This window comes from Peromyscus maniculatus, chromosome 7 (genome assembly GCF_049852395.1).
Source record: "Peromyscus maniculatus bairdii isolate BWxNUB_F1_BW_parent chromosome 7, HU_Pman_BW_mat_3.1, whole genome shotgun sequence".
NCBI classification, from domain to species: domain Eukaryota; kingdom Metazoa; phylum Chordata; class Mammalia; order Rodentia; family Cricetidae; genus Peromyscus; species Peromyscus maniculatus.
The window spans coordinates 72,843,943-72,869,897 of NC_134858.1; the positions used below are offsets into that span (position 1 = coordinate 72,843,943).

A 25,955-nucleotide genomic window follows, 5' to 3' on the forward strand; every position below is an offset into this window, starting at 1 on the left:
AATGTTTTCCACTGTGCTCCACAGATCAGTTGTAAGGGTGTAGGCCAGCTGCCCAAACCACCAGCTAACCCTGGGTACTTCTGAAAGCTGGCTGCCTGACTCTGGTCGATCAGTGTTGCAGTAAACCAGAGGTCAGCACTCACCGTGAGCTCTGCCCCGACGTGGAGGTGTGGACGGGGGCGGCGTGCGGAAGAGGCTTGGGTCGCTGTCTTTCTTTCCCACACCCGGCTCTTTTTTTTCTCCTGTCCTTCAGCCCCATCTCGGGCGAGATGTGCGACCAGACCTTCCTGGTGAACGTGTTCGGCTCCTGCGACAAATGCTTCAAACAAAGAGCCCTCAGGCCCGTGTTCAAGAAATCTCAGCAGCTCAACTACTGCTCCACGTGCGCGGAGATTGTGAGTGCGGTTTTCTTCGTGTTGTTCTTTCGGGTTTCCTGCCTTCAAACCACGTCTAATGCAAGCCCGTGGCAGACGAGTTACCTAGAGTAGGTTCAGAGGCTGTGTCCCCAGGCTCCTGGGTCCCGGCCTGCTTGTTATCCTAGGCAGTGGGGGCACCGGTCGTCACCCATCTCCAGAGGCCTATGAAATAAGAATGCTTTGTACCCTAGGACTCTGTGAGGGTCATGCGAGGTTATGGCAAGGCATCCAACGCACTCCTAACAAGCTGTTATTCCTGGGGATGATGAGTTTGGCTTCTGTCGCCTCCCGGTCTGTCCAGCAAGCCACCAAGCTTGAAGAAATTCTGGTATATAAACAGTCCCAGGGGACCTGTCTTAGCTGTTTAGACAGCCTGGCTGATCTTGCCCAGCCTTAGCAAAACTAAACTCCAGTGTTCCTGAGCCCAAGCCTGCTGGGCTGGGTAGGAACTGGACAGAAATCCTGACTTCTTTTTTCAAAGTACATCGAATCCTGTCCTTGCCAGAGGTGGCTATTCTCAGGCTTCAGATCACCCCCAAAAAATGTCCTCAGCCCTGGGAATCGGTCACTGTCTCAGAAGATCCACCAGGCTGCGCTCAAAACTGTGGCTCACTAGAGCCCCCTTTTGGTGACAGGTGGTATTGCACTGTCTCCTGATCCAACAGGAGTAAATGCTGTGCACACACGTGGTACACAGACATACATGTAGACGAAACACTCACTTACATAAAACAAAAATAAATAAATCTTTAAATTTTTAATTCAAAAGGTGTGTTTATTTAATGTGTATTGGAGGTTTGCCTGCACGTATGTCTGTGCACCACGGAACATAACTGAGGTCAGTGAATAAGGCACTGGGTTCCCTGGAACTGGCATTACAGAGGGTTGTGAGCCATCATATGGGTGTTGGGAATCGAACCTGGGACCTCTGGAAGAGCATCAAGTGTTGTTGTTGTTGTTGTTGTTTTTAAAGATTCATTTATTTATTTTGTATGCAGCATGTATGACTACAGGTCAGAAGAGGGCACCAGATCTCATTACAGATGGTTGTGAGCCACCATGTGGTTGCTGGGAATTGAACTCAGGACCTCTGGAAGAACAGTCAGTGCTCTTAACCACTGAGCCATCACCCCAGCCCCTTACTCTCTCTATATGTACACATTATAAGCATACACAAAGAAAGAGACAGAGCCAGGAACAGAGAGAAACAGAGACAGAATAAAGAGGGACAGGGGATAACCATGTATTGAAGGAGAAGGGAGCTGGCAGCCACATCTGGAGACGTCGCCTAGAGTATCCTACACAATATATAATTCTCATAAAAGCCCTGGGATGTAGATGCTGGGAAATAGATTTTCCAGATAAGGACATGGAGGCTCTCAGAATCTTACCTAAAAGGTAACAATGTATCCATTAATACAAATTCCTTCTCCGATTCAGAAGGCCACACTGGAGACGGCTTTGGCACTGTTCCTTCCAGAATTTTCAAACTTGATCTTCCTTCCCATCCTAAAGGTCACAGAGGAAAGGAAGGAGGCCTAAGTACAGAGCCTTTTGTTGAACCCAGACCGCCTGGGTCCAAACCCTACCTTCCCCTCTTTCTGGAAGTGTGAAAGCCTAATGATCGCTGCCTTTTGTGACTATTTTGAATCTGAGGCGCGCGGTGTGTGTGTGTGGGGGGGGGATGTCTAAGATTCCTTTCAGAGCGACTCCGGTGGGCATCAAAAGATTCACCAAGGAACCTGAGCCCAGGGAAGCGTAGGTAAAGAGGGACCAAATTCTTAAGTTTAAGGAAACATAAGCAAGACCTCATTCCGGAGAAAAGGACGCCCCTGACCCCAGCAGGGTGTGCCACCGACCCCTGCTTTTGCTGCCCCATCCCGGGACCCGGGCAGCCAGAACTCATTTTTAAAAGAATGTTTCTGGTTAGTGAGTTGTGGGACAGGTTTCTGAAAGCATCCTGCCCCAAGGAAGGCCCCGGGGATGCAGAGGGCTGGATTGTATCATTCCGACTTCACTAGGCTCTCCTGGAGCGAGGAAACCAGAGTTGGGATCACAGCTTGTCCTCTGAGCCTCAGTCGTGTCGTCGTCCCCCCCCGCAGCCTCCCCCCCCCCAGCCCTCCCTACTCCCCATCCCCACCCCGCATCCCGGGCATAGCCCCGCCTGGTTCTCAGGGAGGGCGCGGAGGGCGGAGCCAGGGGAGTCTGTCCCCGCAGCGGTCGCGTCACCGCCGAGGGGGCGGACCCGGACAGGCGTTCGGGGTCACGGTGGCTGCTGCTGCGCCCGCCCTCTCGGCCAGCCAGCCCCCAGCGTCGGCTCTCCATCTCCGGCTTTGCGTTTCTCTCCCGGCTGCATCCCGACGAAGATGGCAACCGATGGGCTGCACGAGAACGAGACGCTGGCGTCGTTGAAGAGCGAGGCCGAGAGCCTCAAGGGCAAACTGGAGGAGGAGCGGGCCAAGCTGCATGACGTGGAGCGTGAGTGCGAGCCGGGGTGGGGGGGTGGGGGGGGTGGGGGGGGTGGAAGGGAAGCTCTGGTGGGCCCGACCCTCCGATGGGGCTGGCGGACCCGCGTGGGACCGGCTCCATCGCCCGGGATGGGAGGATGCCGAGCCCCTCCCAGGGGGCGGGTGGAGAGGCACAGCCAGCAGGTGTGCCGGGGCGGGACCGCTGGGCTGATCCTCGTGGGGACTCTGCCCCCCCCCCCCCCGGTTAGGTCCCTTTCCCGTGGCTCCTCTGTCCCCGGGCAGGGCAGGGAGCCTGATGGCGGAGGGACGCAGAGACGCGTTCTGCATCCACAGGCCCCTGAGAAGCGTTTGATGGATGCCGCGGTTGACAGAAAAGGGCCAGCGCGGTGTAAATAAACCGGCCAGCGTGCCCGCATCCCGGTTCACAAACAGGGCCAGGGACTCTCGGCTAGAGGAGGGTCCCCCTTCTCAGAGAGGCCTGGTCCTCCGCAGAGCTCAGGGTGGGGACCCGGCTTGGGCAGTGGTCTTATCCGCTCACCCTCCCTTAACTGAGCAAGGCTTGCCAGCCCCCCCCCCCCCCATACACACACACCCGCACACACTTAAGTGCGGTGTCCCCGCCTTCCTATCGGCCACAGCCTTTAAGTTCCATTTGCAGAAGGGAACTGGGGTTCCGGATGGGGCCTTGAGCATCTAGTTTCTTTGAGACTTGCTGGAAGTACAGAACCCTGGTTGTGCCTTCCAGGGGCCTTCTCTTGTTAGAAGGGCAGCACACTCCTGTGTGGTTTAGAAATGTGTCCAGATGTAATTAGCTAAACTGTGAGTCGTTTTTCTGGTAACAAGATCAGGTCTGGTGCAGCTGCTTGGTGCTCTGAGGGACCCAGGCCTTTCCACACCTTCGACCATTGGCATTGACCCAGTGACTCCATGATGGCTGCCACGGCTCCACACTTTGCCTCTGTATCCAAAGCAGGAAGAAGGGAGAATGTGGCTTCCCCCGGGCTCTTTTCCTTCTTAGGGAGAAAGCAAAAAAATTCCCAGAATCCCTCTGTGTGGACTTCATTGGCCAGAACTAGGCCCTGTGGCCCCTGCCAGGGAATTTGGGAAAAGGGGGGCCAGGCTAGGCACATTGCCACCCCAAAGTTGAGAGGTGGGAGGTGGGTATCAGAGGCGTGTGACTGGGGTCTCCCTTCCCTTTTCAGGGCTTTATATGCTGCAGGTGGTGATGTTGCCCCAAGCTGGGTTTAATACCCCAGACTGCTCCTTTTGACAGCCGAGGAAATGGAGACATTTCTTAGCCCTGAGGCTTGGGTGCTCTTTTTGAAGTCCTACAGGGGTGGCCCTTGTGCCATGAGCCCCTCACTCTAGCCCAGCCCTGCCCCCACACGGGGAATCTTGACTTGCATCCTCTCCGTGCCTTACTTAGGGTCCCACCTCTGACATAGACTCTCCGGGGTCCTCAGGAGCCCTGCCCTGTCTTCCATCCCTTCCCTGGCATCAGCAGATACTTTGATCAACTTCTGAAAGTCTTGCCAAGAGACCCTGACTCTGGCCCTCCTGCCGCCTCCTCAGCCCAGGACGGCTCCACTCCCCCACCCCACCCCACTCCCACTCCCCTCCCCCCCTCCTGGTCCCCCTCCCCCTCCTCCTGCTGCTGAACTCCTGAGGCTGCTGAAGAGGAGGCACCAGGAGGCCCTTGTGGCCGGTGGCTAGGTCACCCTGCAGTGTCTTCAGACAGCTCTCTGTCCTGGCAACTGCCAGCCATTTACCATTCTGTGAAGGTCTCTGACCCTCTTACTTCCTCCCCCTCAGAAAATGGAAGGCAGAAAGCTGGCCCCTGAGTTTATAGATCCAAACCCTCTTGCACACCCGGCCCCTCCTGTCTAGGGTCAGGTCTTAGGATCTGCCCACCTTGCCTTGAGTTTTCCCTCCATCTCTGTCCCCTGCCTCTATGTCAAGAGCCTCTCTCTCTCTTTCTCTCTCTCACTCTCTCTCTCTCTCTCTCTCTCTCTCTCTCTCTCTCTCTCTCTCTCTCTCTCTCACACACACACACACACACACACATGCACACGCACCTTTCCTTCACTCACACAGTGTGCCAGCTCCTGGTGTGTCAGGGTGTGCTTGACCTTAGTGACGCTGCAGTGAACAAGCCGAGAATGTTCCCTCAGAGGGCTTTGGTGCAAAGCCGGGTGGGCGTCATGCATTCAATAGGTAAAATAAAATGGTAGGCTGGATATGTGCTCTGGAGAGAAGGGAGGAAGAGAGGAAGGAAGTGGGAAATGAGCCGTGGGGGAGCTCAAAAAAACTCCCCCCAGAGACCGTGACCCAGGGTGGCTCCTGGAAAAGACATCTGAATGCCGATTCCTTACCTGTATAAAGCATAGGCTGTCACAGGGAAGAGGGTTTGAAACAAAACAGCAGTGCAAGGCTGTGTGTAGGGGATGGGTGTTTGCTGTAGCGAGCCAAAGCTGAGGCAGGGGAGTATGTTTGCTGTACTGAGGGGAAGCTGGGGCCCTGTCTGGAGAGACATACACAGGGGTAGAGTAGGCCGTGGGGTACAGTGGGGAGGCTGTTGGAGCCTGGTGGGACACCGTGAGGTCTTGGGTGCTGTGTGTGTGCGTGTGTGTGCGCACGCACGCGTGTGTGTGTGTGTGTGTGTGTGTGTGTGTGTGTGTGTGTGTGTGTGTGCGCGTATAGAGGCCTGAGGCCAGCCTCAGCTTTCCTTGTTCAGAATGCTGTCCGCCATGTTTTTTTTTTTTAAAAGATCTATTTATTAGGTATACGGAAGAGGGCGCCAGATCTCATTACAGATGGTTGTGAGCCACCGTGTGGGTGCTGGGAATTGAACTCAGGACCTCTGGAAGAGCAGTCGGTGCTCTTAACCTCTGAGCCATCTCTCCAGCCCCCGCCATGCTTTTTAAACAGGTCTCTCCCCTTTACCTTGAGCTTGCCAAGTAGGCTAGGCGGGTCAGTGCCCTCCGGGGATCCTCCTGTCTCTGCCTCCCCAGCGTTGGGATGACAAGCACCCGCCACTGTGCCAACTTTATTTACACTCAGGTCCTCACATGTGTGCCATCTCCTCAGACCTAGGACTTGGGCTTTTAAAAAGCCTGAGTCAGTGAACCACTGGGATGTTTGTTTCTTAGTCTTTAAGTCACTTTTCAAATCTTCACTTGTGGGTGTACACTCCCACAGAACAGAGAAGGCTCGGTGGTCCATTTTAAGTCAGACTTGTTCACTTGTGGGTGTACACTCCCACAGAACAGAGAAGGCTCGGTGGTCCTTTTTAAGTCAGACTTGTTTTAAACCCCTCCAGTGGGGCCATGAGATGGCTCAACAGGTTTGGGCCGAGTCTGAGGACCCTTGTATCCCTAGGACCTGTGTGGTGAAGGAAAGACCAACTCTCGAGAGTTGTCCTCTGAGGTCCACATATCACACAGAGAGAGAGAGAGAGAGAGAGAGAGAGAGAGAGAGAGAGAGAGAGAGAGAGAGAGAGAGAGAGAGAAATCAGTGTAATTTTAAAGGAAATTTAAAGACGAATGGAAAATCAATCAGGAGCTGGAGCTCAGTTGGTGGAGGGTGTGCCTCCCATGCATAAGGCCCTGGGTTCCATTCTCTGCACCACGTAAACCAGGCACGACAATGCAGGCCTACGATCCTAGCGCTTGGGAGGTAGGTCGAGGCAAAAGGATCAGAAGGTCAGGGTGATCCTTAACTACATGATGAGTTTGAGGCCAGCCTGGGCTGCGTGAGACCCTGTTCAAAAACAAACAGATACGTAAATAAATATTTTGTAAGTCCAAGTAACAGACGGAGACGAGAAACGGGAAGGGAATGAGCGATTCCTGAATCAAACTCTCCTCAGTCCCGTAACTTCAACACTCAGACCCGTGTCTTCTCTGTGGACTTCATCCCCAGCCAGATCCTTGGCCAACGTGACATGCCTGAAGTAACTCAGATGGCTTGTAGAACAGGGAGTAGCCTGCCTCAGTTGCCCAGCCAGGAGCTCCTGCTCCCTTAACCTCCTGCTGAGTCCTTCTCCCCAGAGCCCCCCAGCTCACCCCCATCTGCTGAGAATGAGGGTTGCTTGCTTCGTTTTACAGTCACGCAGCCACAGCTTGTGTTAATTGTCTATTTACCCCATGCTGCAGAGTCCCACAGTCTGGCAGGTGTGAGCTCAGGCAGTCAGAAGTCTAAATGGGTCAGTGGGTTCAGAGGCTCTGGGGAGAGGCAGTCCCTACATCCACAGCCTGGGGACATCCTGCTCTTGGGCTTAGAGTTTATGTTCTCAGTTTCTTTTTTTTTTTTTTCTTTTTTCTTTCTTTTTCTTTTTTTCTTTTTTCTTTCTTTCTTTCTTTCTTTTTTTTTTTTTTTTTTTTTGGTTTTTCGAGACAGGGTTTCTCTGTGTAGCTTTGCACCTTTCCTGGAACTCACTTGGTAGCCCAGGCTGGCCTCGAACTCACAGAGATCCGCCTGGCTCTGCCTCTCGAGTGCTGGGATTAAAGGCGTGCGCCACCACCGCCCGGCTTTGTTCTCAGTTTCTAGAGGCTGTTCCTGGCTCGCAGGTCACTTTAGTCTGACCACTGCTTCTGACATCACTCTCTCTGACTCGCTTTGTTGTCCCCTATTAGAAGGACCCCCCGGGGGTTACACTGGGTCCACCCAGATCACAGTCCCATCTCAAAATCTTCGACATCTTCCCATCTGCAAAGCCCCTTTGCCTCATAAGGTGGCGCCTTCACAGTTCCTAAGGATATGATGAGCCTCATCGGGAGCCATGGGTTTGGCCTACCAATGGCCCTTAGATCAGGAAGGATCACCTTCTCCAGCCTCAGGCCCCAGATACAAAGAGCATTATTCTTCTACCACCCATTCTAGATGAGAACACACGTGAGGCCCAGGAGGGCAGAGGGGTAACATTCAGGCTGGCATTGCCAAAGCTTCTGGAGGAAAGCCAAGGAAGATTTCTGGTAGTGTTCTTGAGTGCAGAGATGCTTTTTGTTAAAATAGCAAAATGAATAAAGACCGAGTACTGGTCAGTATGTGCACCGTGGTCTAGTCAGCACAGAATGTCTGTGAGGATGCATTGTTCCCTTGAGAGGTCTCTGGGGTGTGGAGGTGCTCTTCACGTTAAGAGCCCTCCCTCTTGTGCTGTAGGAAGGACTGAGTTTGGGGACAGACAGTGTCAAGGACAATGGGAGGAGGTCACAGCTCAACATTAGAGTCTCACCACTGGAGTGAGGAATGATCTGGAAGGCAGGCTGACAGCGGGAAATGCTGGCGGGTCACAGCATCCTGGGCTGTGGGAGCTTTTTCCAGAGTCCCAGCTGCTCTTGAGACAGCTATGAATTTTGTTAAGGACCAAAGCTGCGAAAGCCAATTTATGTGATTTTTTTCAGTGTACAAATCCAGACTCCATTTGGGTTAATCCCAGGATTTACCAGTGAGGGCCACTGACTCTTCGGTCTGTTTTCTAAATGTGGTTTGGGGAAAGGTTTTCCTCTCACTCCATAGCTGGAGCCCCGATCTCACGGATCAAAGGGAGATCTAGGGGAAGCCATACTCTAGACAGACCTGAAGCAAACATGTCCGTCGCTTTTCTATGTGCTGAGGAAATACAGCCCCAGCACCCAGGCTGAGAGAAAGCCAGTGCCCTGCAGACGGCTTCCTGCCTACTGATCCGCCCGCCCTCTGGGGCCTGGAGAGGGAGCAGGATGCCAGCCTGCCTTTCATTTCCGGTCCTCTTCCCTTCACTGCTGTGCAGTCATAGCTTGGAGGGAGCTCACCAGGGAAGTCTTTCTAATGGATCCTCCCAGCATCCACACTCCCTGTGGGGCAGCCGGGTAAAGCAAAGGAGGCGAGTCCTTGCAAGCCCCGCCTGCCGGCACCGCTGTCCATGTTTGGATGCACACCGTGGCTTGCTTTTATGCTTATAACTTGGTAAGCTCTTAGGAGATCGTATTAAATGTATTTGAGACACGTTTTACATTTAACCCAATAGTTGCTCCTGTTCTGTACAAGAGAGACTATTCTGGGGAGAAAGCTGAGAGATGGGATCTCACGTATCCCATTCTGGTCTCTAAGTACGCTAGGTAGCTGAGGATGACCTTGAACTTCTGATTCTAATGCCTCCACCTCCCAAAATGCCAGGATTCCAGGTGTGCACCCCCACGGCCAGTTATTCAGTGTTGCCTGGAAGCTGAGAGGCAGTTCTGCCCTGATGGGAGATTAGTCTCCCAGGGTGAGAGATTATTCCCACGAGCCCAGCTTGATAACTCAAATGCTTTCATTTCAGAGTGGGCAGCCGAGGCTTAAAGGAGCCTATTGCTTCCATGGAATTGAAAATGATGCCGTTCCATTAGCCCCGCCCTCCCCTGAGAAGTAAGAGAGCCGGTGTAGCTCAATGGCCTTCCCCCTTGCTGGCGTGGCTAGCCTTGGATCCCACCACCCTCCCTCGTGATTTCGCAGCCCAGTTTCCCTTTTGTGTCGTCTACACTATCGTCTAGTAAGTTTTCACCTCTCAGAGAAAGTGGAGGGAGACTTCTGCAGCTGAAATGGAAGTTTGCAAACCACTCTTCCTTGCGTGTGTCCCGTATTCACCAGATCTCAGGTTCCATGCCGCTGGGACTCTCCCTCACGTTCAGCCCCGCCGACCTGGAGCTCAGCACAGAGCTTGGTTACTACAGGAGCTGTGTATTGTGCATACTGTGGCATTCTGATCTAACTTCCCATAACCAGACAGAGGTCAAGCTAGGACCAAGCAATCTCTTGGCTAACCCTGTGACCCCACTGATCTGGCTCCCCTATGGGAATTCACGGTTAGGGTGTCTCCCATGCCTGAGTGCCATCGTCCTTGATTTTCCAAGAACTCCCAGACACTGCATAAAGTTGATCCCACTGTTGAAGGTGTATACCTGTTCTCAAGGGCCGAAGTATGTGTGCAGAAAGTCCTCAGCACCTCTGAGTTTTGGCTTCTCGCCTGTAGAAATAGAACTTTAAGACTGTATTCTCAAGCTGTTATAAAGCCCTCTGCCCAACCCCAATGCCATAAACGGGGGATATTGTCCAAATACACCAAAAGCCTTGGTGTGGTGGCACATGTCTGAGGGAGAGAGGGAGGGAGGGAGGGAGCTTCCTACCTGTCCTTCCCTTATCCCACTTTTTATACCCCCTTTAAATCCATGCTCTTAATGGCATTACCTTTGACAGCCTGCCAGCAAGTGATGCGGACCACCCTGTGGCTCCCTGACCGCATATGACAACCTGTTAGTCACCGTCACACTACAGAGTGCTTGATGCCTGGGTGTTGCCCTGCCTGTTAGTTCCAGGCTGTAAGCCTCCTTAGAGCAGGGACCCTCCTTCTTCTTCTTCTTCTTCTTCTTCTTCTTCTTCTTCTTCTTCTTCTTCTTCTTCTTCTTCTTCTTCTTCTTCTTCTTCTTCTTCTCCTCCCGAGGTGTTTGGCATGGTCCTTAACACCAGCTGATCACGTCTGTCTCCCTCTTTCGGAGTCTCAGCCGCGGCTTCTGGTTCTGACTACGCTTGTCCCGAATATTCAGCAGTGTAAGCTTCTTGGGCTCCAGCCGAGCAGGCAGGCAGTGAAGGTAGCGGACACCCTGGACGTGGCGCTCAGGGAACAGGTTCCTGTGGATCAGCATCTAGGCTGTGGCAGGCATGTCTGAGAGGGACCACAGGAGCGTGACACAGCACGTGGTCTCTGCAGAGAGCTCTACCAAAGAGAGCAGTCCCCTGGCTGGGTTCCCTCCTCAGTGTCCTCACTATTCCATGCTGCAGCCAGGGATAGGCACAAAGAGATAGATCTGCGCCGCTCTGGCGACAGTGGCCACGGTCAGCGGATAACAGCCATCACGGGGGTGCAGACATTGCATCTCTCTGCCCTCTGTGATGAGTCTCTTTGCTGTCCCTGACTGCGTCACGGCTTTGGGCTTTTGCTTTCCGTAGCTGAGAAGGCCCGCTGAGAGCCCCTTACATGGTCTCAGTCTCTGAGTCAGACATCCCCCAACAGCCCCTGGTGACTCTGGGTCCTGATTTCTGGGTTAGCAAGAGTCCCCTCTGCGCCAGGCTTGAGCAGCTCTCAAGAGGGACTGATAAGGGGCCAAGCCATCAAGAGGAGAGGTGACTTGCCGGAAGGCAGATGGCTGTGTGTGTGTGTGTGTGTGTGTGTGTGTGTGTGTGTGTGTGGCCAAGAGAGGGTTCTTAGTCCCAGATGCCTCAAGCAGAGCCCACTGCTGGCTTCCTGAAGCTTACCTGCCAGCCAGATTCCCTAAGCAGTTAGCATTCCTATTGTAGAAACCAGAGTGTTCAACACTTCTTAAAATATATATATATATCATCCTGGAGGAACAATCTGTCAGAAGGCAAAGTAGAAATCATCCCTGCCTCCAGCCCAGCCCCACAAATACATATTTAGCTCATTTCCAGATTTTCTTTTATTTTCCTGATCTTTAATTTTTTTGTAATTCTTTAATTCAATGCTTGCAAGATTTGGCAGATAGAAGCAGGATGGAGTGGGTTGGGAGTGAATCCGTGTGGGAAGGGAAGACGTGAAGAGAAAGGATAATTGATAGTTGGGATGTGTTAAAATTGGAGTTATATAACGAGGGCCCTCTTTTAGTTGGTGAGACGTCTTGTTTTTGCGGAGGGATGTTGGAAAGCTAGGCTTCCCCTCATCCTGAAGCAAGGGAGGCTGCGGGAGTTTGGGTAGGGGTTTCAATATAAAATACTAAACAGGCCGGGCCGTGGTGGAGCACACCTTTAATCCCAGCACTCAGGAGGTAGAGCCAGGTGGATCTCTGTGAGTTTGAGGCCAGCCTGGTTGGCCATCGAGTTCTAGGAAAGGCGCAAAGCTGCACAGAGAAACCCTGTCTCAAAAAACAAAACAAACAAACAAAAAATACTAAACAGAACTACAGAAATGACTCAAGAGTTAAGAACACTGACTGCTCCTCCACAGCATCCCAAATCAGTTCCCAGCACCCACACAGCAGCTCACCACAGTCTGCAACTCCAGCTTCAGGGGATCTGATGCCCCCTTGTGGCTTCTGCCGGCACTGCATATACTTGGTGCATATACATTGATGTAGGCAGACACTCATACACATAAAGATAAATAAATCTTTAAAAGGAATTAAATAGGACATGCTCCCTAACAGTGGAGGCTTGTGTAAAAGGCCTGTAAGAATTCAGAAAGTTGAATCTGTTTTTTAACTTTTCCAGTATGTCTTGAAAGGCCTGTGTCTGCAGGAGGCTGCTGGTGTGCTGTTTGTGGAACAGGCTCTCAGCATTTCGGTGGGTTCTTCAGCATAAGCATTGAGCACCGTCACAGTATTTTGTAATGTGCAAGAGCTTTTACCATTGAGGTTTTCTTTTATTTCAGTATCTTTGCTTTGTGTGTTTGTTTTGTTTGGGGGCCAGGTTCTCACTATCTAACTCTGGCTGGCTTCAAACTCACAGAGATCCACCTGTCTGGGCCTCGTGACTGCTGGCATTACAGGCGTGAACCACTATGCTGAAACACTTGGTGTTTTCATAGGGACCTCTTTGCACGCCTTTGCTCCTTCTTCTCAAGGGACACTCACAGGGATCGGGCTTTCTTGGAGAAATGACTAATTTCATGGTTGGCATAGTGCAAGACGCCTGGATTGGGAGCTCCCAGAGATAATGAAATGTGGCAGGGAGTCCTAAGTGCCTGCCTGATGGGCCCTCTCCTGGGTCACGAGGACAATGTGGGCATTGGAGCCCAGCACAGAAAAGTCAAGAAAGTCACTCAGTAGTAGAGTACTTTCCTGGCACACCCAAGGTTGAGGATATGGCCCAGTGGTAGAGTGCTTTTAGACTCATTCCCAGCATGGGGAAAAGAAGTAATAGAAACTGGTTATGACTTGGTGAACACAGTGGAATCCATCGAGTCCACACTACTGTCAATAATGAATCATTGGGCCAGGTGGGGAAAGCAGCCAGTGGGTGTAGAAGGAATGAAGGGCTTAGGGAAATCACCAGCTGTCAACCAGCAGTGTGGTGACAGCTGTTAGTGCGTGGTGCCATGAGGGCGCTGGAGCTGGAGAAGCAGAGGTCTGGGGGTAAAGCTCAGTGGGCAGGGCGCTTGCCTCCATGTACAAGGCACCACATAAACCAGGCATGGGGGCACATGTCTGTCACCCCAGAAGTGGGGAAGTGGAAGCGGGAACATCAGAAGGTCAAGACCCTCTTCAGCTGCGCAGCAAATTTGAGACCAGCCTGAGTTAAGCGAGACTCTCTCTAAGAAGCACTCCCCCAAAAGTTGGAGGAGAAGCACCCTATTTAGATAGTCTCAGAACCCATCCCCATAAGGTACTTTTTCATGCTAGAAGGTGGGAAAGGTAACTGGTGGACCACCTTCACCAACTGGTCAAAGTCACCGTCCACAGCAGAGGGACAGACGGTAGCATGTCCCTCTAGAAAGTCAATTGTCTGTCTCCCTGTGGGGTTCCTGACAAGAGTACCTGGGCCGAATCTCATCATGGGTGAGCACCAGACAGGGACCGAAGGGCCCCAAGGGATGCAGGGAGTGACCTTAAGCTTACCTTTGTTGTGAAGGGTGCTGTTCGGGTAGTTCAGCTCAGCAAGGCCTGTAGGTTAGCCAGCATTACTTCCTGATGTGACCCACTAGACTATGGTTCTATAAGACAGCTCTTTGGACTCAGCGGGGAGGTAAGAACACAGGAAGGGAGGCAGGGGGGATGTCCATGAGGAGCACAGTTGTCATAGCCCTGGCTACAGGAAGGGGGCGGTCCCCATCAGCCTGCCCCAGCTTCCTCCCATGGAGGAGCGCTCAACATCCCACTGCCCTGACAGAAGGAACCAGGCCTTCCCTGAGCGGTCCCATCTTCCCCCTGCTTGCAGACAGGCTCAGGAGCCCAGGCCCATCCTGGTTCAACCACTAACCAACAAGAGAGTGGTACCCCTCAGCTGCCTCCCGTGGAGGGGAGCCCCTGAACCCGGCCAAACTCTGTCTCCCGTCAGCTTCATGATGGACTGTTCATTTCCTTGCCGTTACTTGACTAGCATCAGCCATACCTCTCTAGGCCCATGAGCTGTTTCTTGGCCTCAGGAAAAGGACACAGGTCCTAGCCCCCGAGAGACTGCTGTATGGAGCTCTGCCTTGGTAGAGTGATGTCATGAACGGATTCTGTCCAGACTTTCAGGACAGTGTCAATTTCTGTGAACTATGAACTTCAGCAGCCTCGCATGGTCATCATTGCTCAGCGCTTGTTTGGTGATTCCTGCAGCTCCCATTATGCCCCGGGCCTTGGCTAGGCACAGGGACAGTTGGATGCAGCTTACTGCCAGGCAGCAAGGTGCACAGTGTGGGCGGGTTTTTAATCAAGTCAGCTTTCCTTGTGAGTAGAAAAAGGTAGGGTCTGGGAATGGGTGGTTCCTTCCACAAAGTGCTTGCCACGGAAGCACTAAAACCTGAGTTCAGTCCCCAGCATCCCTATAAACCTGCCTGGTGTGGTAGCATGTGCTTTTAATCCCAGTGCTGAGGAGGCAGAGACAGGAAGAGCCCTGGCAGCCCATCTAGCCTAATTGGTGAATTCCAGGCCAAGTGAAAGACCCTGTCTCAAAGATGTAGATATTATTCCTGAGGATGACACCCGAGGTTGTCTTCTGGCAAACACAAGCACTCACACACATGCACATGCACACCGAAAGGTAAAATCCTCAAGTTGCAGCCTGGCTCCCAGCAAGTTGTATGGACTTGTATTATCCAAAGAGTCTGCGTGAGCCTTGGTGTCCACCTGTTACACGGAGATAGCGGCCTGACTCTGCTGTCTGCTCTGCCCATCTCTCCGGGCCAAGAAGAAAGTCTACATAGTGCTCTAGAAATGTGAAGTAGTCTTGTTAGTCTTGGGAGCCATGCATGCAGAAATACTCTGGGAACAGAAGAGAGCCCCATGGCACCTCTACTCTCTAACCTGGGGGACAGAACTGACTGTGGCATTGTCATTACAGTGCACCAGGTGGCAGAGCGGGTGGAAGCCCTGGGCCAGTTTGTCATGAAGACCAGAAGGACCCTCAAAGGCCATGGAAACAAAGTCCTCTGCATGGACTGGTGCAAGGACAAGCGGAGGATCGTGAGCTCCTCACAGGTACTGCGCGAGGCTACCACATTGCACTCGGTGTGAGTGGGTTTCCAGTCACACAGCTCAGGAAGAAAGAGCCGTCCAGTCCACGGCCCGTCTCCTCTTTAGGACTTTGCTTACTCTCCAAGGGATGTGAGTCAAGAGCATCCCCCTGCAGCGTTGAGAGTGTATGTCAGTGTTAGCGCCCCTGTCTGACATGCGCTGTGCCTTGGGGTTGATCCCCAGCACTGGACAGACAGGTGCTCTGGCACCCTGGAGATACCACTGATTTTGAATCAGTGATAGAAGAAACACTCCAGACTGTGCCCAACTCCTTTGATGAAGCATGAAAAATTATTTCTCCTTAAGCATATAACAAGGTCTCATTTGTGAGTGAAGCCATTTTTAAAAGTCTTTCCCTACCTTGAGGGGGCCATAAACGATTGAGATCCTGCTAATGGCTTTTTAAAATATAACAGTGTATATTTTTTGTTGCTGTTTGGTTTTACTTTATTTATTTGTATATTTATTTGTTTGGTTGTTTGTTTGTTTGGTTTTTCGAGACAGGGTTTCTCTGTATAGCTTTGCGCCTTTCCTGGAACCCACTCTGTAGCCCAGGCTGGCCTCAAACTCAAAGATCCACCTGACTCTGCCTCCCAAGTGCTGGGATTATAGGCATGTACCACCACCGCCTGGCAACAGTGTATTTTTTTAACAGGGTCTCAGTACGTAGCCCTGGCTGTCCTGGAACTCACTCTGTTCATTCCTTGAACTTAGGTCCACCTGCATCTGCCTCCTGAGTGCTGGGATTCACCACCACACCCAGTGGTTTATTAATTCTTATTGTGCTTAATAATAAGAAATTTAACATAATTCTTTGGAATGTATAATTTCTTGTATACCTTATGCAGTTTCTCTTTGTATCTTATGTTCATTGCTACATAACACATCACCCCAAAACTGAGATAGAAGATTTAGCTCTGAGGTCCAGCCTGTGCCTGACAAGCACAAAGCCCTGGGTTCCATCTCCAGCACTGAAATAAATTACCCCCAAATTAAACAGCCTAGCACAAGGACGTCAGATATCACAGGATTCTGAGAGTTGGACACCTGGGCATTGGTTCTTACTCCACCGCGAGGTTGCTAAGGATGTAGGTGTGGTTACAGTTGGCTGACTGTGTGACAGCTCCCAGGATGCCCTGCTCTTTGTTTCTGGACGTGTGAACCTTCCCATAGTTTCTGCTCACAACTCGGTAGCTGACCTCCCTTCCAGCAGGTGACCTAGGAGAGGGACACAGAAGCAGAGCAGTGCTGTTTTGTGACCTAGCCTTGGAACTGGCATTCCATTTTTCTGTTATGTTGTATTGGGCACATGGAATGTCCCTGATAAAGTAAGGAGGGAAACTGACTCCCTCAGCCATATATATTTTTTTTAATGTATTTTTAGGTTAGCTATTGTCTTAGTTGGGTTTCTATTGCTATGATAAAACACCAGGACCAAAAAGCAATTTGGGAGGAAAGGGTATTTCAGCTTACCTGCTCCAGTCACAGTCTACTAAGGGAAGGCAAGGCAGGAACTCACGACATGAGCCTGGAGGCAGGAGCTGAAACAGGCAACGAAGAATCATGGTTTCCTGGCTTGCTCCTAGACTCAAGCCAGCTCCACGCCACAGCTGCTGTCCTTGGTGGTTGTCTCATGGTACTGGCATCTCCAAAATGTTGGTTTCTCCTCTGCCACTTGGCTGTACCTTCACCAGTAGCCTCTTCTAGGCTTTCTTCAGGGCCTAGAACACTGCCACGTGCTGCATGGTGGCATGCCTTAACTTCTCTTTATGACCCCTTCGATCCTGGGCCTTTCTCTGCTAAGGAGGCTGAACCTTTCTGATGGCCTCTCCTTCCAGGACTCCAGCCTTGCCACATAGTGTCAGGCCTCAGCTGCTCTCCATGACCCCTTAGTGCCTTCAAAACCAGTACCACCTGAGTGACTCTTACACATTACCAAGTTCAGCTGCCAGCATGAGGTGCAACCTTGGCTGCCTCTGGACCACAGCCTCCATGTGCTAACCCTCAGGAAACACTTCCAGAAAGTTCTGTTTCAGTGGTGCTGGTCTCTTATTAATTGCCACCAGGTATGGTAGCACACAATACCAGCACCTGAGAGGTGGAGGCAGGAGGGTCAGGAGTTCAAGGTCATCCTTGGTTACATGAGTTAAGAGCAGCCTGGGTTACCTATGACCTTGTCTCAAACAAACAGGAACCTGTGAACTAATATAGTCTGTAGATCAGACTCTTATGATCAGTATAGGCTTTCCCACACATCTGCCTGTGGATCAGGTCTTTCAAACAAGGGTTCATCTTTTCTTAATAACCTTTGTAAGTATGAAAGTGTACGTGTTCTGGGATGAAGAGATTTGTATTGCTTTTGCAGAGGACCTAGGTTCAGTTCCCATCATCCACTTCAGGTAGCTCACAATGCTCTATAACACCAGCTCCAGGAGATGTAGCAACCTCCTTTGGCCTCTGTGGACACTACACTCACATGCACATACTCTCTCTCTCTCTCTCTCTCTCTCTCTCTCTCTCTCTCTCTCTCACACACACACACACACACACACACACACACACACACACACACACACACACGTAAAAACAAAAATCTTTTTAAAAAGACAATGTACATGCTCTGGATGACCCCTGGTCTAATGTCTCTATCAGGGTCATGCTGGATAGGACAAGTGTTATTAATTTGCTGTGTGACCTGTAGATCTAACATGTCATGTTGCACTTGCTTTTTATTTTATATCCATAACCAATTTATCCCCCATCCATATTAAAAACACCAGAAAGTGGAGCAGAGTTTTCACTCCTCTGTTTCAACCATTATCTTAACTCAATTTTATTTATTGTTCAGTTTTGTTAGACAAGGTCTTGCTTTGTAGGCTAAACTGTCCTCACATGTGCAATTCCCCTGCCTCAGCCTCTCAGGTGCTGATTCATGTTGCCATATCCAGCTTACCACTTGAGTGCATTTCTGTCTCGTCTTTACTTACATAAAGTGGTTGCTACTCAGCTATTTGACTTTTAAATCTTTGCAAGCATCCAAGTGTGGGGGATTTCCTGTCACTCACCTGCCTCCCTTTTAAAGACAGGGTCTCCTGTTTCCCAGGCTGGCCTCAGAAGCACTGTTACCTTGGATAACCTCGAACTTCTGACCCTCCGGCCTCCACCTCCCAAGTGCTAGGGTCACAGGTGTGCACCCCCACACCCAGTTTGTGAAGTGCTGAGAACTGAACCCGGGGCTTCATGCATGCCAGACAAGCAGTCTAGGGACTCACTTACAAACCCCAGGCCTCGTGTGCCTCTCTTACTGGAGAAGGGAGGGGAAGCAAGGCCACATGGCCTCTTCTGAGTACCCTCCACGCATCCACCGCTGCTCAAGCGAGGTAGGGGGGTATGCGTGGAAGTGTTGGATGGAGGCTGGAAACACCGACGACTCTGGAACAATCTTCGGATCCCCAGCAACCTTCTCGCTGTCACAAAGGAGATTGATCACCCTGGTGCGTGGGAACAGGGTTTGGGGGTGGAGGTACATTCTCTCCAGGTATGTGGGCGCCTGGCAAGTACATCAGCTTGTGGAAGAGCACATTTAGTTTAACGAGACTTCGGAGTGCACCGTGGGTAGGCGGAGGGAAATGGCAGGCAGAGGAAATCGCCACACTGAATCAGTGTTCCTGTTTCCAGAGTGTGTGGCTCTCCTAAACCATCCTGTGCATCCTGTTTGGCCATTTAGCCAAAAATTAGCTCCAGAGACACGTGAGCTCAGGGATCTTAAAGGGCTGCATAAAACTATGCCCTTTGACCTCAGCCTCTCCTCTCATTACCCTGACTCCTCCCACCAGATGTGGTCCGGAGAGATTCTGTCACTTTGACAGCAGACCTTGCTTCTGCCTCTGGGGGATTTCCCAGGTCATTCCCCCACCCCCCCACCCTACCCCCTACCCCCACCCCCCGCCCCCAGCCTCCTTCACCACCTGTACTTGCAAATGGTTTGAGGGATTACCAACCTGAGCCTGAGCCGGCATGGTGGTGCATGCCTGTAAACCCGGCACTCAGAGAGCAGGCAGATCCAATGTTCAAGGTCATCCGGTCAAGGTCTAAGCCAGCTCCGGCCGCATGAGCCTCTGTCCAACAGGAAAGAAAGTATCAGAGTCTTGCTTTCTCTCATGCCATCCAGGAAAAAAAAAAAAAAGTGTGAAACAGAGAGCCACGCCTTCATAAAGCTCTCTGGAAAACCCGGCCCCCACTTCCTCACCCCCTTCATTCACATAAGTGGGAGGGGCTTGATCATCCTGATTTCGGCTGCCTCCCTGGCTTGCCTATCGGGACACAACTCTGAGGACTTCCAGGCCATCACTGAACTGTCCGTTTCTTCTCTCCGCAGGACGGGAAGGTGATTGTGTGGGACTCCTTCACGACTAACAAGGTGAGGCGTTCCTCCTAGCCACATCCTGGGATTCTCAGCCTGACTGCCCTCTGGGACCCCTGTGAATGACCATGGAAACAGCACCTCTGCCAGCGCCCCGAGCCTGACCCCCAGAGGACCACATAGGTCCACCCCCCGACCAGATCGGGCACAGCGAGAGAAACCTGTTAAACCCCCGCATTCATCTGTGCGTTGAATTTTTCCTCTGAGTGATCATGAAAAGGATCCAAATTCTGTCTTCTCTCCGGTCTCTACCTCTGGCCAGAGCCCATAAAACTGTAGAAATGAGCACACATTGGTGAGGAAGGAGACTGCAGCCGGATCAGACCCACACACTGTGGGGTGGAGCAGTCTGAGTCCAAGGCAGGGGTACTCTGGGCACACACACCTCAGGTAGATCTAAGGTTAGACCGTTTCCATGAGATAAAGACCAAAACTCTAAACGCGGGTATGGTTGCCGGCCGGAGCCCACCAGCATCCGTACAAGATAGTGCCGTGTGCTAAGTATGGGCGTCAACATCTGTCTGGAAAGAAAGGCTTGTTTCTCACTGTAGGAAGGGGAACCTAGCGCATAGTCTACATTATTAAACATGTTAGTAGGCGTGGTCAGCAGCAGGGGCATGCCATGGTCAAGTGAGGGCCGTTTTCCAGGGCAGAGTCCCTCATGGTCAGGCCCCTGGCAAATGGTAAAAAATAACGAAGTAAAGCCTTGCCGTTTCTTACTAGCTGAGACCTGGTTTGTACAGGCAGGCTGAGCCCCCCATCAGTGTGAAGTCCACTTTCATCCGGTGCCACTGCCGTGTAAACAGTGACAAATCGGTGGCGACTCGGTGTTGGTTATTTTGTAAGAGCTCAGACAGTAAGGCCCGTGAGGAAGTGCCTGTTGTTCACTCCTGCTTGGTGCTAATGTTTCAGGAGCATGCGGTCACCATGCCCTGCACGTGGGTGATGGCGTGTGCTTATGCTCCATCGGGATGTGCCATCGCTTGTGGGTAAGTTTTTCAAATGTCCCATTAGCCACAAAATACTGTTTTGCTTTGTATAGGCAAATATTCCAAAATCCAAACGATCCGAAACATTTCTGACACAGGCTTGTGCTTTCTTTTCTTTTCTTTTCTCTTTTTCTTTTCTTTTATTTCCTTTTCTTTTCTTTTCTTTTTAAGAGGGTTTCTCTGTGTAGCCCTGGCTGTCCTGGAACTCACTCTGTAAACCAGGCTGGCCTCGAACTCAGAGATCCCTGTACTTTCTAACCATGAAAAACAATTAAGTCCAGAGTGAGTGGCCCTTAGAAATGGCTGGCCAAGAGCTGTTCTGAACAACGAAACCAGACAGAGGCCCAGGTGTAGTGGTTCAGGGGATAAATGAATATGAGGACCGGAATTCAGACCCCATCACCCACATGAAACACTGGACAGAGGCCCACGAGACGGCTCAGAGAGAAAATGTGTTTGCTGTGCAAGCTGATGACCTGAGTCCAGTCCCTGGATCCCGCTGCGGAAGGAGAGAACTGACTCTTGGAAGTTGTCCTCTGACCTCCACATGTGTGCTGTGGTGCATCCCCCTTCTCTCTTTCTCTGCCTCTCTCTCTCTCTTACACACACACACACACACACACACACACACACACACACACACTAATAATACTTTTTCAATTAAAAAATTTAGATTTATTGATTTTATTCTGTGTAAGTGTTTACCTGCATGTATCTGTGTGCACCATGTGCATGCCCAGTGCCCCCCACACAGGTTAGAAGAGGGTATTGGATCCTCTGGAACTGATGTTACCGATGATTGTGAGCCAATATGTGGGTGCTGAGAAATGAACCCGGATCCTCTGCAAAAGCAACAAGCACTCCTCTTTAAAATAAATGGATAGATAGATAGATAGATAGATAGATAGATAGATAGATAGATAGATAGATAGATAGATATCCATTTTCTAACAGTTTTGTTGATATTTTGCATTTGCTAATTTTTGCCTCTTTAATTTTATTATGAGTATTTGTATAGTCTATACATCATATGTGTACCTGGTGCCCTCAGAGGCCAGAAGAGAGCTTTGAAGCCCCTATAATTAGAGTTACAGATGGTTGTGACCTGCCCTGTGGTTGCTGGGATTGAACCCGGGTCCTCTAGTCCTCTTAACCACTGAGCCATCTCTCCAGCCATTAGGTCCTTAGCTCCTCAGCTCCTTATTAGCTGATAGGGAACCCTTGTTAATCTCTCAGCTGTGATAAAGATGCAGGAGATACATAAGGAATGTTCTTATTTGGGGGAGACGTACATGTGCACCTTGATCTATGTAGACATAAAATAACCATGCTTGCACTTAGATGGTTCTGCATTTGCTCCTGCACACTTGTCTGTGAATCCAAGGAAAGGAATTTCCAGTTTCATATGTGTGGGTTTGACTGTAGATCAGAAGGACTTCAGAGTCCAGAGGGAGAGGTTTTAATGTAAGACACTGCTGAAGAAAAGCCTTGGCAGAGTCGGTAACAATGAGAAAGGCTGCATGTCTCTCATCCTTCGGCGTCAAGCTTCGGTCCCTCTGTCTTCTGTGCTAGGGGTCTGGATAATAAGTGTTCCGTGTATCCTCTGACATTTGACAAAAACGAGAACATGGCTGCCAAGAAAAAGTCGGTCGCTATGCACACCAACTACCTGTCAGCCTGCAGCTTCACCAATTCCGACATGCAGGTGAGCGCTCGTATCACCCTGGGGCACTCCCCTGCACAGCACATCCGGGAACTGCACAGTAAGTCATGCCCGGTGTGGTGCAGGCTCCAGAGGTCGTCTCTCCTTGCTCACTGTTCTTAGTAAAATCAGAAAGAGGAAAACCAGGAGCACTGAGGTAGAGTTAAGGTGGGCTCTGGGTGTTGTGGTCAGCGCTCTGCTTTGGTTGGGTGCAGGGCAGAGTGCAGCCTGTAAGGCAGGAGCCTAACACTTCACTTCAGCTGCTGGGCTTCGGGGCTGTGCTCTGCATGCATCTCCCTGTCCGTGTTTTACACTTTAATTTTGAAATTTCATTTTAGATTGATTTATTTTATGTGTATTAAGGGTTTGCCCGCACGTATGTAGCACGTGCATGCAGTGCCCACAGAGGCCAGAAGAGGGCATCAGATCCCCTGGAGTTATAGATAATTGTAAGCCATGTGGGTGCAGGAAACCAAACCCTGGTCCTCTGCAAGAGCAGCCAGTGCTCTTCATCTCTGAGCCATCTCTCCAGCCCTTACATTCTAATCCTAAAAAATAAAAATAAAAATTGGGGCTGGAGAGATGGTGCACAAGAAGCTGGGCATCCCAAAAGATGCCTATTACTCCAGCTGCGAGAGATCTGACACTTTATTTTGACTTCAGCACTCAAAGACACAGATGCACACACCTTCACACACACACACACACACACACACACACACTCACATACATAAAAAAGTCTTTTAATTTAAAAAAGCAAGGACAACATGTTGCGGGCGTTAAGTCTGTGCCCTGCTTTGCATCTGCCACAGCAAGCGCAGGTCAACACTGCCACTGCGCTTCTCTGGCGGGTTGTGACTGCTCCCACAGTTGGTTCAGTCATACAGACCTGCAAGGCAGGCAGGAACCTGCTTTAGGACCTGACAGTGCTGGACTGGAAGCCCAGCGAGCTGAGGGTCATGAAGTGAGACGTGGTGTTCAAGCTGTTGACCTAGGTAATTCAGTTGTATGGCTGGCCTCCTCTTTTCTTCCAGGTACAGTATTTCCTAGAGCAAGCAGCTAGGGCATGTGTGTGTGTGTGTGTGTGTGTGTGTGTGTGTGTGTGTGTGTGTGTGTGTGTTTGTGTGTGTGTTTGTGTGTGTGTGTGTGTGTGTGTGTTTGTGTGTGTGTGTGTGTTTGTGTGTGTGTGTGTGTGTGTGTGTGTGTGTGTGTTCATGCATGTGTACACATGCATACACGTGGAGACCCGAGGTTAGAGTCAGATGTTGATCCTTATGAGCCAGATATCTTTTTTTTTTTCTTTTGGTTTTTCGAGACAGGGTTTCTCTGTGTAGTTTTGGTGCCTGTCCTGGACCTCACTCTGTAGACCAGGCTGGCCTCGAACTCACAGAGATCCACCTGCCTCTGCCTCCCGAGTGCTGGGATTAAAGACATGCGCCACCACCGCCCAGCCAGCTATCTTATTTTTGAGACTGGGTCTCTCACTAGGCCTCGGGGCTCCCCAGTGAGGGTAGGATGGCCATCCAGCAAGACCGTGGGCCCCACCGGTCTTCGCCTCCCCACACAGGATTACAAGTGTGTACCACCATGCCTAGCTTTTCACACGGCTCCAGTTCAGGTCCCCCGTGTTTGCACGGCAGGCGCTTTACCAACTCAGTGATGGCCCCAGCCCTAAACAAGCCAACCCTGGGCTCGAACCTAGGCTTCATGCCTGCTAAGCAATGAGCCTTACCTCCAGCCTGCAGCTAGGTGCCTCTTTGCTCGGCCTGTGTTGTAAGAGATAGTAACAGGAAAGCCTGTTGAGTCCCAGGATCACTTGGCACAGTGACAGCAAGTTACGTTGCATTTATTCTCACTGCCTCTAAGCATTTCAGGAGAACAGAGACCAACACATAGTCTTCCTGCAGACTCGAACACCTTAGCAAAGGCTGGACAGCAGCAGAAGGCAGAGGTTACATGAGGCTGCGGACAGGGAGCCCCAGAACAGTGCTCTGCTCAGAGAAAAGCAGCCACAGGAGTGTGTAACCAAGGCCTCCTCCATCCTCCATGCTCAGTGACCCTCAGCAGCCTCATCATGGAGTTCAGGGACAAGCAGATGCTCAGGTCCCACCCAGATGTGTGACATCCACAAAAGCCCTGCAGTTTGTGCGCAAACTGATGCCTGAGAACACTCGAGTGTTTGCACCACAGTGGGAGCATCTCCTACCGGCAAGGCAGGCACGGTGCCCTGGAAGCACACCAGCGAGACCACTGGGATTTCAGCTCTGCGGAAAGTGTTTGACCCATGACTTAGGGACTGGGGGATGTTAAAAGCACGCTGGACGCGGCCCTATTGGTGCACGCCTTTAATCCCAGCACTCATGAGGCAGAGACAGAGTCAGAGGCCGGTGGATCTCTCTGAGTTCAAGGCCAACCTGGTCTACAGAGTGAGTTCCAGGACAGCCAGAGCTACACAGAGAAACCGCACATGCTGGCCTTCCAAGCTGTAGGAGAGACTTTTCTGTGCTTGTCCTCAGTTGTGTGTGTGTGTGTGTGTGTGTGTGTGTGTGTGTGTCTGTGTGTGTGTGTGTGTGCATGTATATGTGCGTGCGATGCGTGTGCATGGCCTGCTGTACTCTGGAAGGGTAAGCCTTTAGCTAACCTTCCCCGACACTCTCCTTCTTCACGCAGATCCTGACAGCCAGTGGTGATGGGACGTGCGCCCTGTGGGACGTAGAGAGTGGGCAGCTATTGCAGAGTTTCCATGGACATGGGGCTGATGTCCTCTGCTTGGACCTGGCCCCCTCAGAAACTGGAAACACCTTCGTGTCTGGGGTAAAGACAAGGAAAATCTCTGGGGTGTTTTGTCCACTAGGGAGATAGACTCTGTCAGGCCTTTTCTGTCCTCGGGTCTGGTCCTGTCTCTCTCGTCTTCAGCTCCCTGCAGCTGGAAACCCCAGTTCCTGCGGCCATGCCAGCACTGTCTCCAGGCTCCCTCCCTTCTGTCACTGACATCCAGAAGTCTCTATAGAGATCTGGAATGTTCTGTTTGAACGCTACAACTCGGGGTGCGTGTCTGTCACCGTGTATCTAAGATTCCTCAAATAAAGTTTGCACCTTAGCTCAACCAGAGGCCGCTGGGCATGCGCAATGCATGCTAAGATGAGCCAGTCAGTGCTGGGATATCACTGGGCAAGCGGTAGGGGGGAGGTGGGGGAGGGGAGGAACACACCCTTCCCACATCTCTTGGCCACCATCCTCCTCTCTCACTCTTGGGTGCAGGAAACGGAAGAGGAACTACAGGAATCAGCATACTTGGACCCTAACTGACTTCATCTAGAAGCTTAACTTACTTCACACTAGCACCCACCCGCTGTCCCCCCAAGATAATGCCCACAGTAGATGAAAGAGTTTGTAGCGTGCGTTGTGTAGTTGGGAGGGGTGTTTCTGGGCAGATTTGGAATAATACAGCTAGACTGGCTGTACCAACCCCCAAACCTGCCTCCCATGTTCAGGAGATGGTGGTGATTTCTGTAGCTCTCTACTGCAAGCTGCCCAGGCCTCAGCCCTGGAGTCGAGCCCCTGGGAGCCTCCCATTGCTCACTGGGAGAGACCCTGGTTTTCTTCTCGTCTCTGTGCCTTTGCATAACTGCATCCTCCCTGCTCAACCACACTGCTCTCTTGAAATGACCATTCTCTCTGTGGGTTATTGTCTCTTTGCATACACGAGCTCCATTCACTTTAGCGTCCACTAGGAGGCTGGAGATACTTGGATTGGATTGTCTTTGACCTC

The 25,955-nt window shown here is 51.3% G+C and overlaps 1 protein-coding gene across 2 annotated transcripts in view; it reads left to right on the top strand.

Annotated features, from left to right (window-relative positions):
- Window positions 1-254: 254 nt before the first annotated feature.
- The window catches only part of Gnb5 (G protein subunit beta 5), a 35,652-nt gene continuing 9,951 nt past the window's right edge, over window positions 255-25,955 (top strand). The window contains exons 1-7 of one of the 2 annotated variants that reach the window (XM_076576701.1): window positions 255-395; window positions 2,783-2,894; window positions 14,897-15,033; window positions 19,448-19,489; window positions 20,405-20,481; window positions 22,054-22,186; window positions 24,854-24,997. In XM_076576701.1, the coding sequence (XP_076432816.1) occupies window positions 270-395; window positions 2,783-2,894; window positions 14,897-15,033; window positions 19,448-19,489; window positions 20,405-20,481; window positions 22,054-22,186; window positions 24,854-24,997 (771 nt within the window). In that variant the 5' untranslated portion in view covers window positions 255-269. Of the gene's footprint in view, window positions 396-2,594; window positions 2,895-14,896; window positions 15,034-19,447; window positions 19,490-20,404; window positions 20,482-22,053; window positions 22,187-24,853; window positions 24,998-25,955 lie in introns of those variants that run through there. The other variant, XM_006973752.4, reaches the window with a different exon arrangement.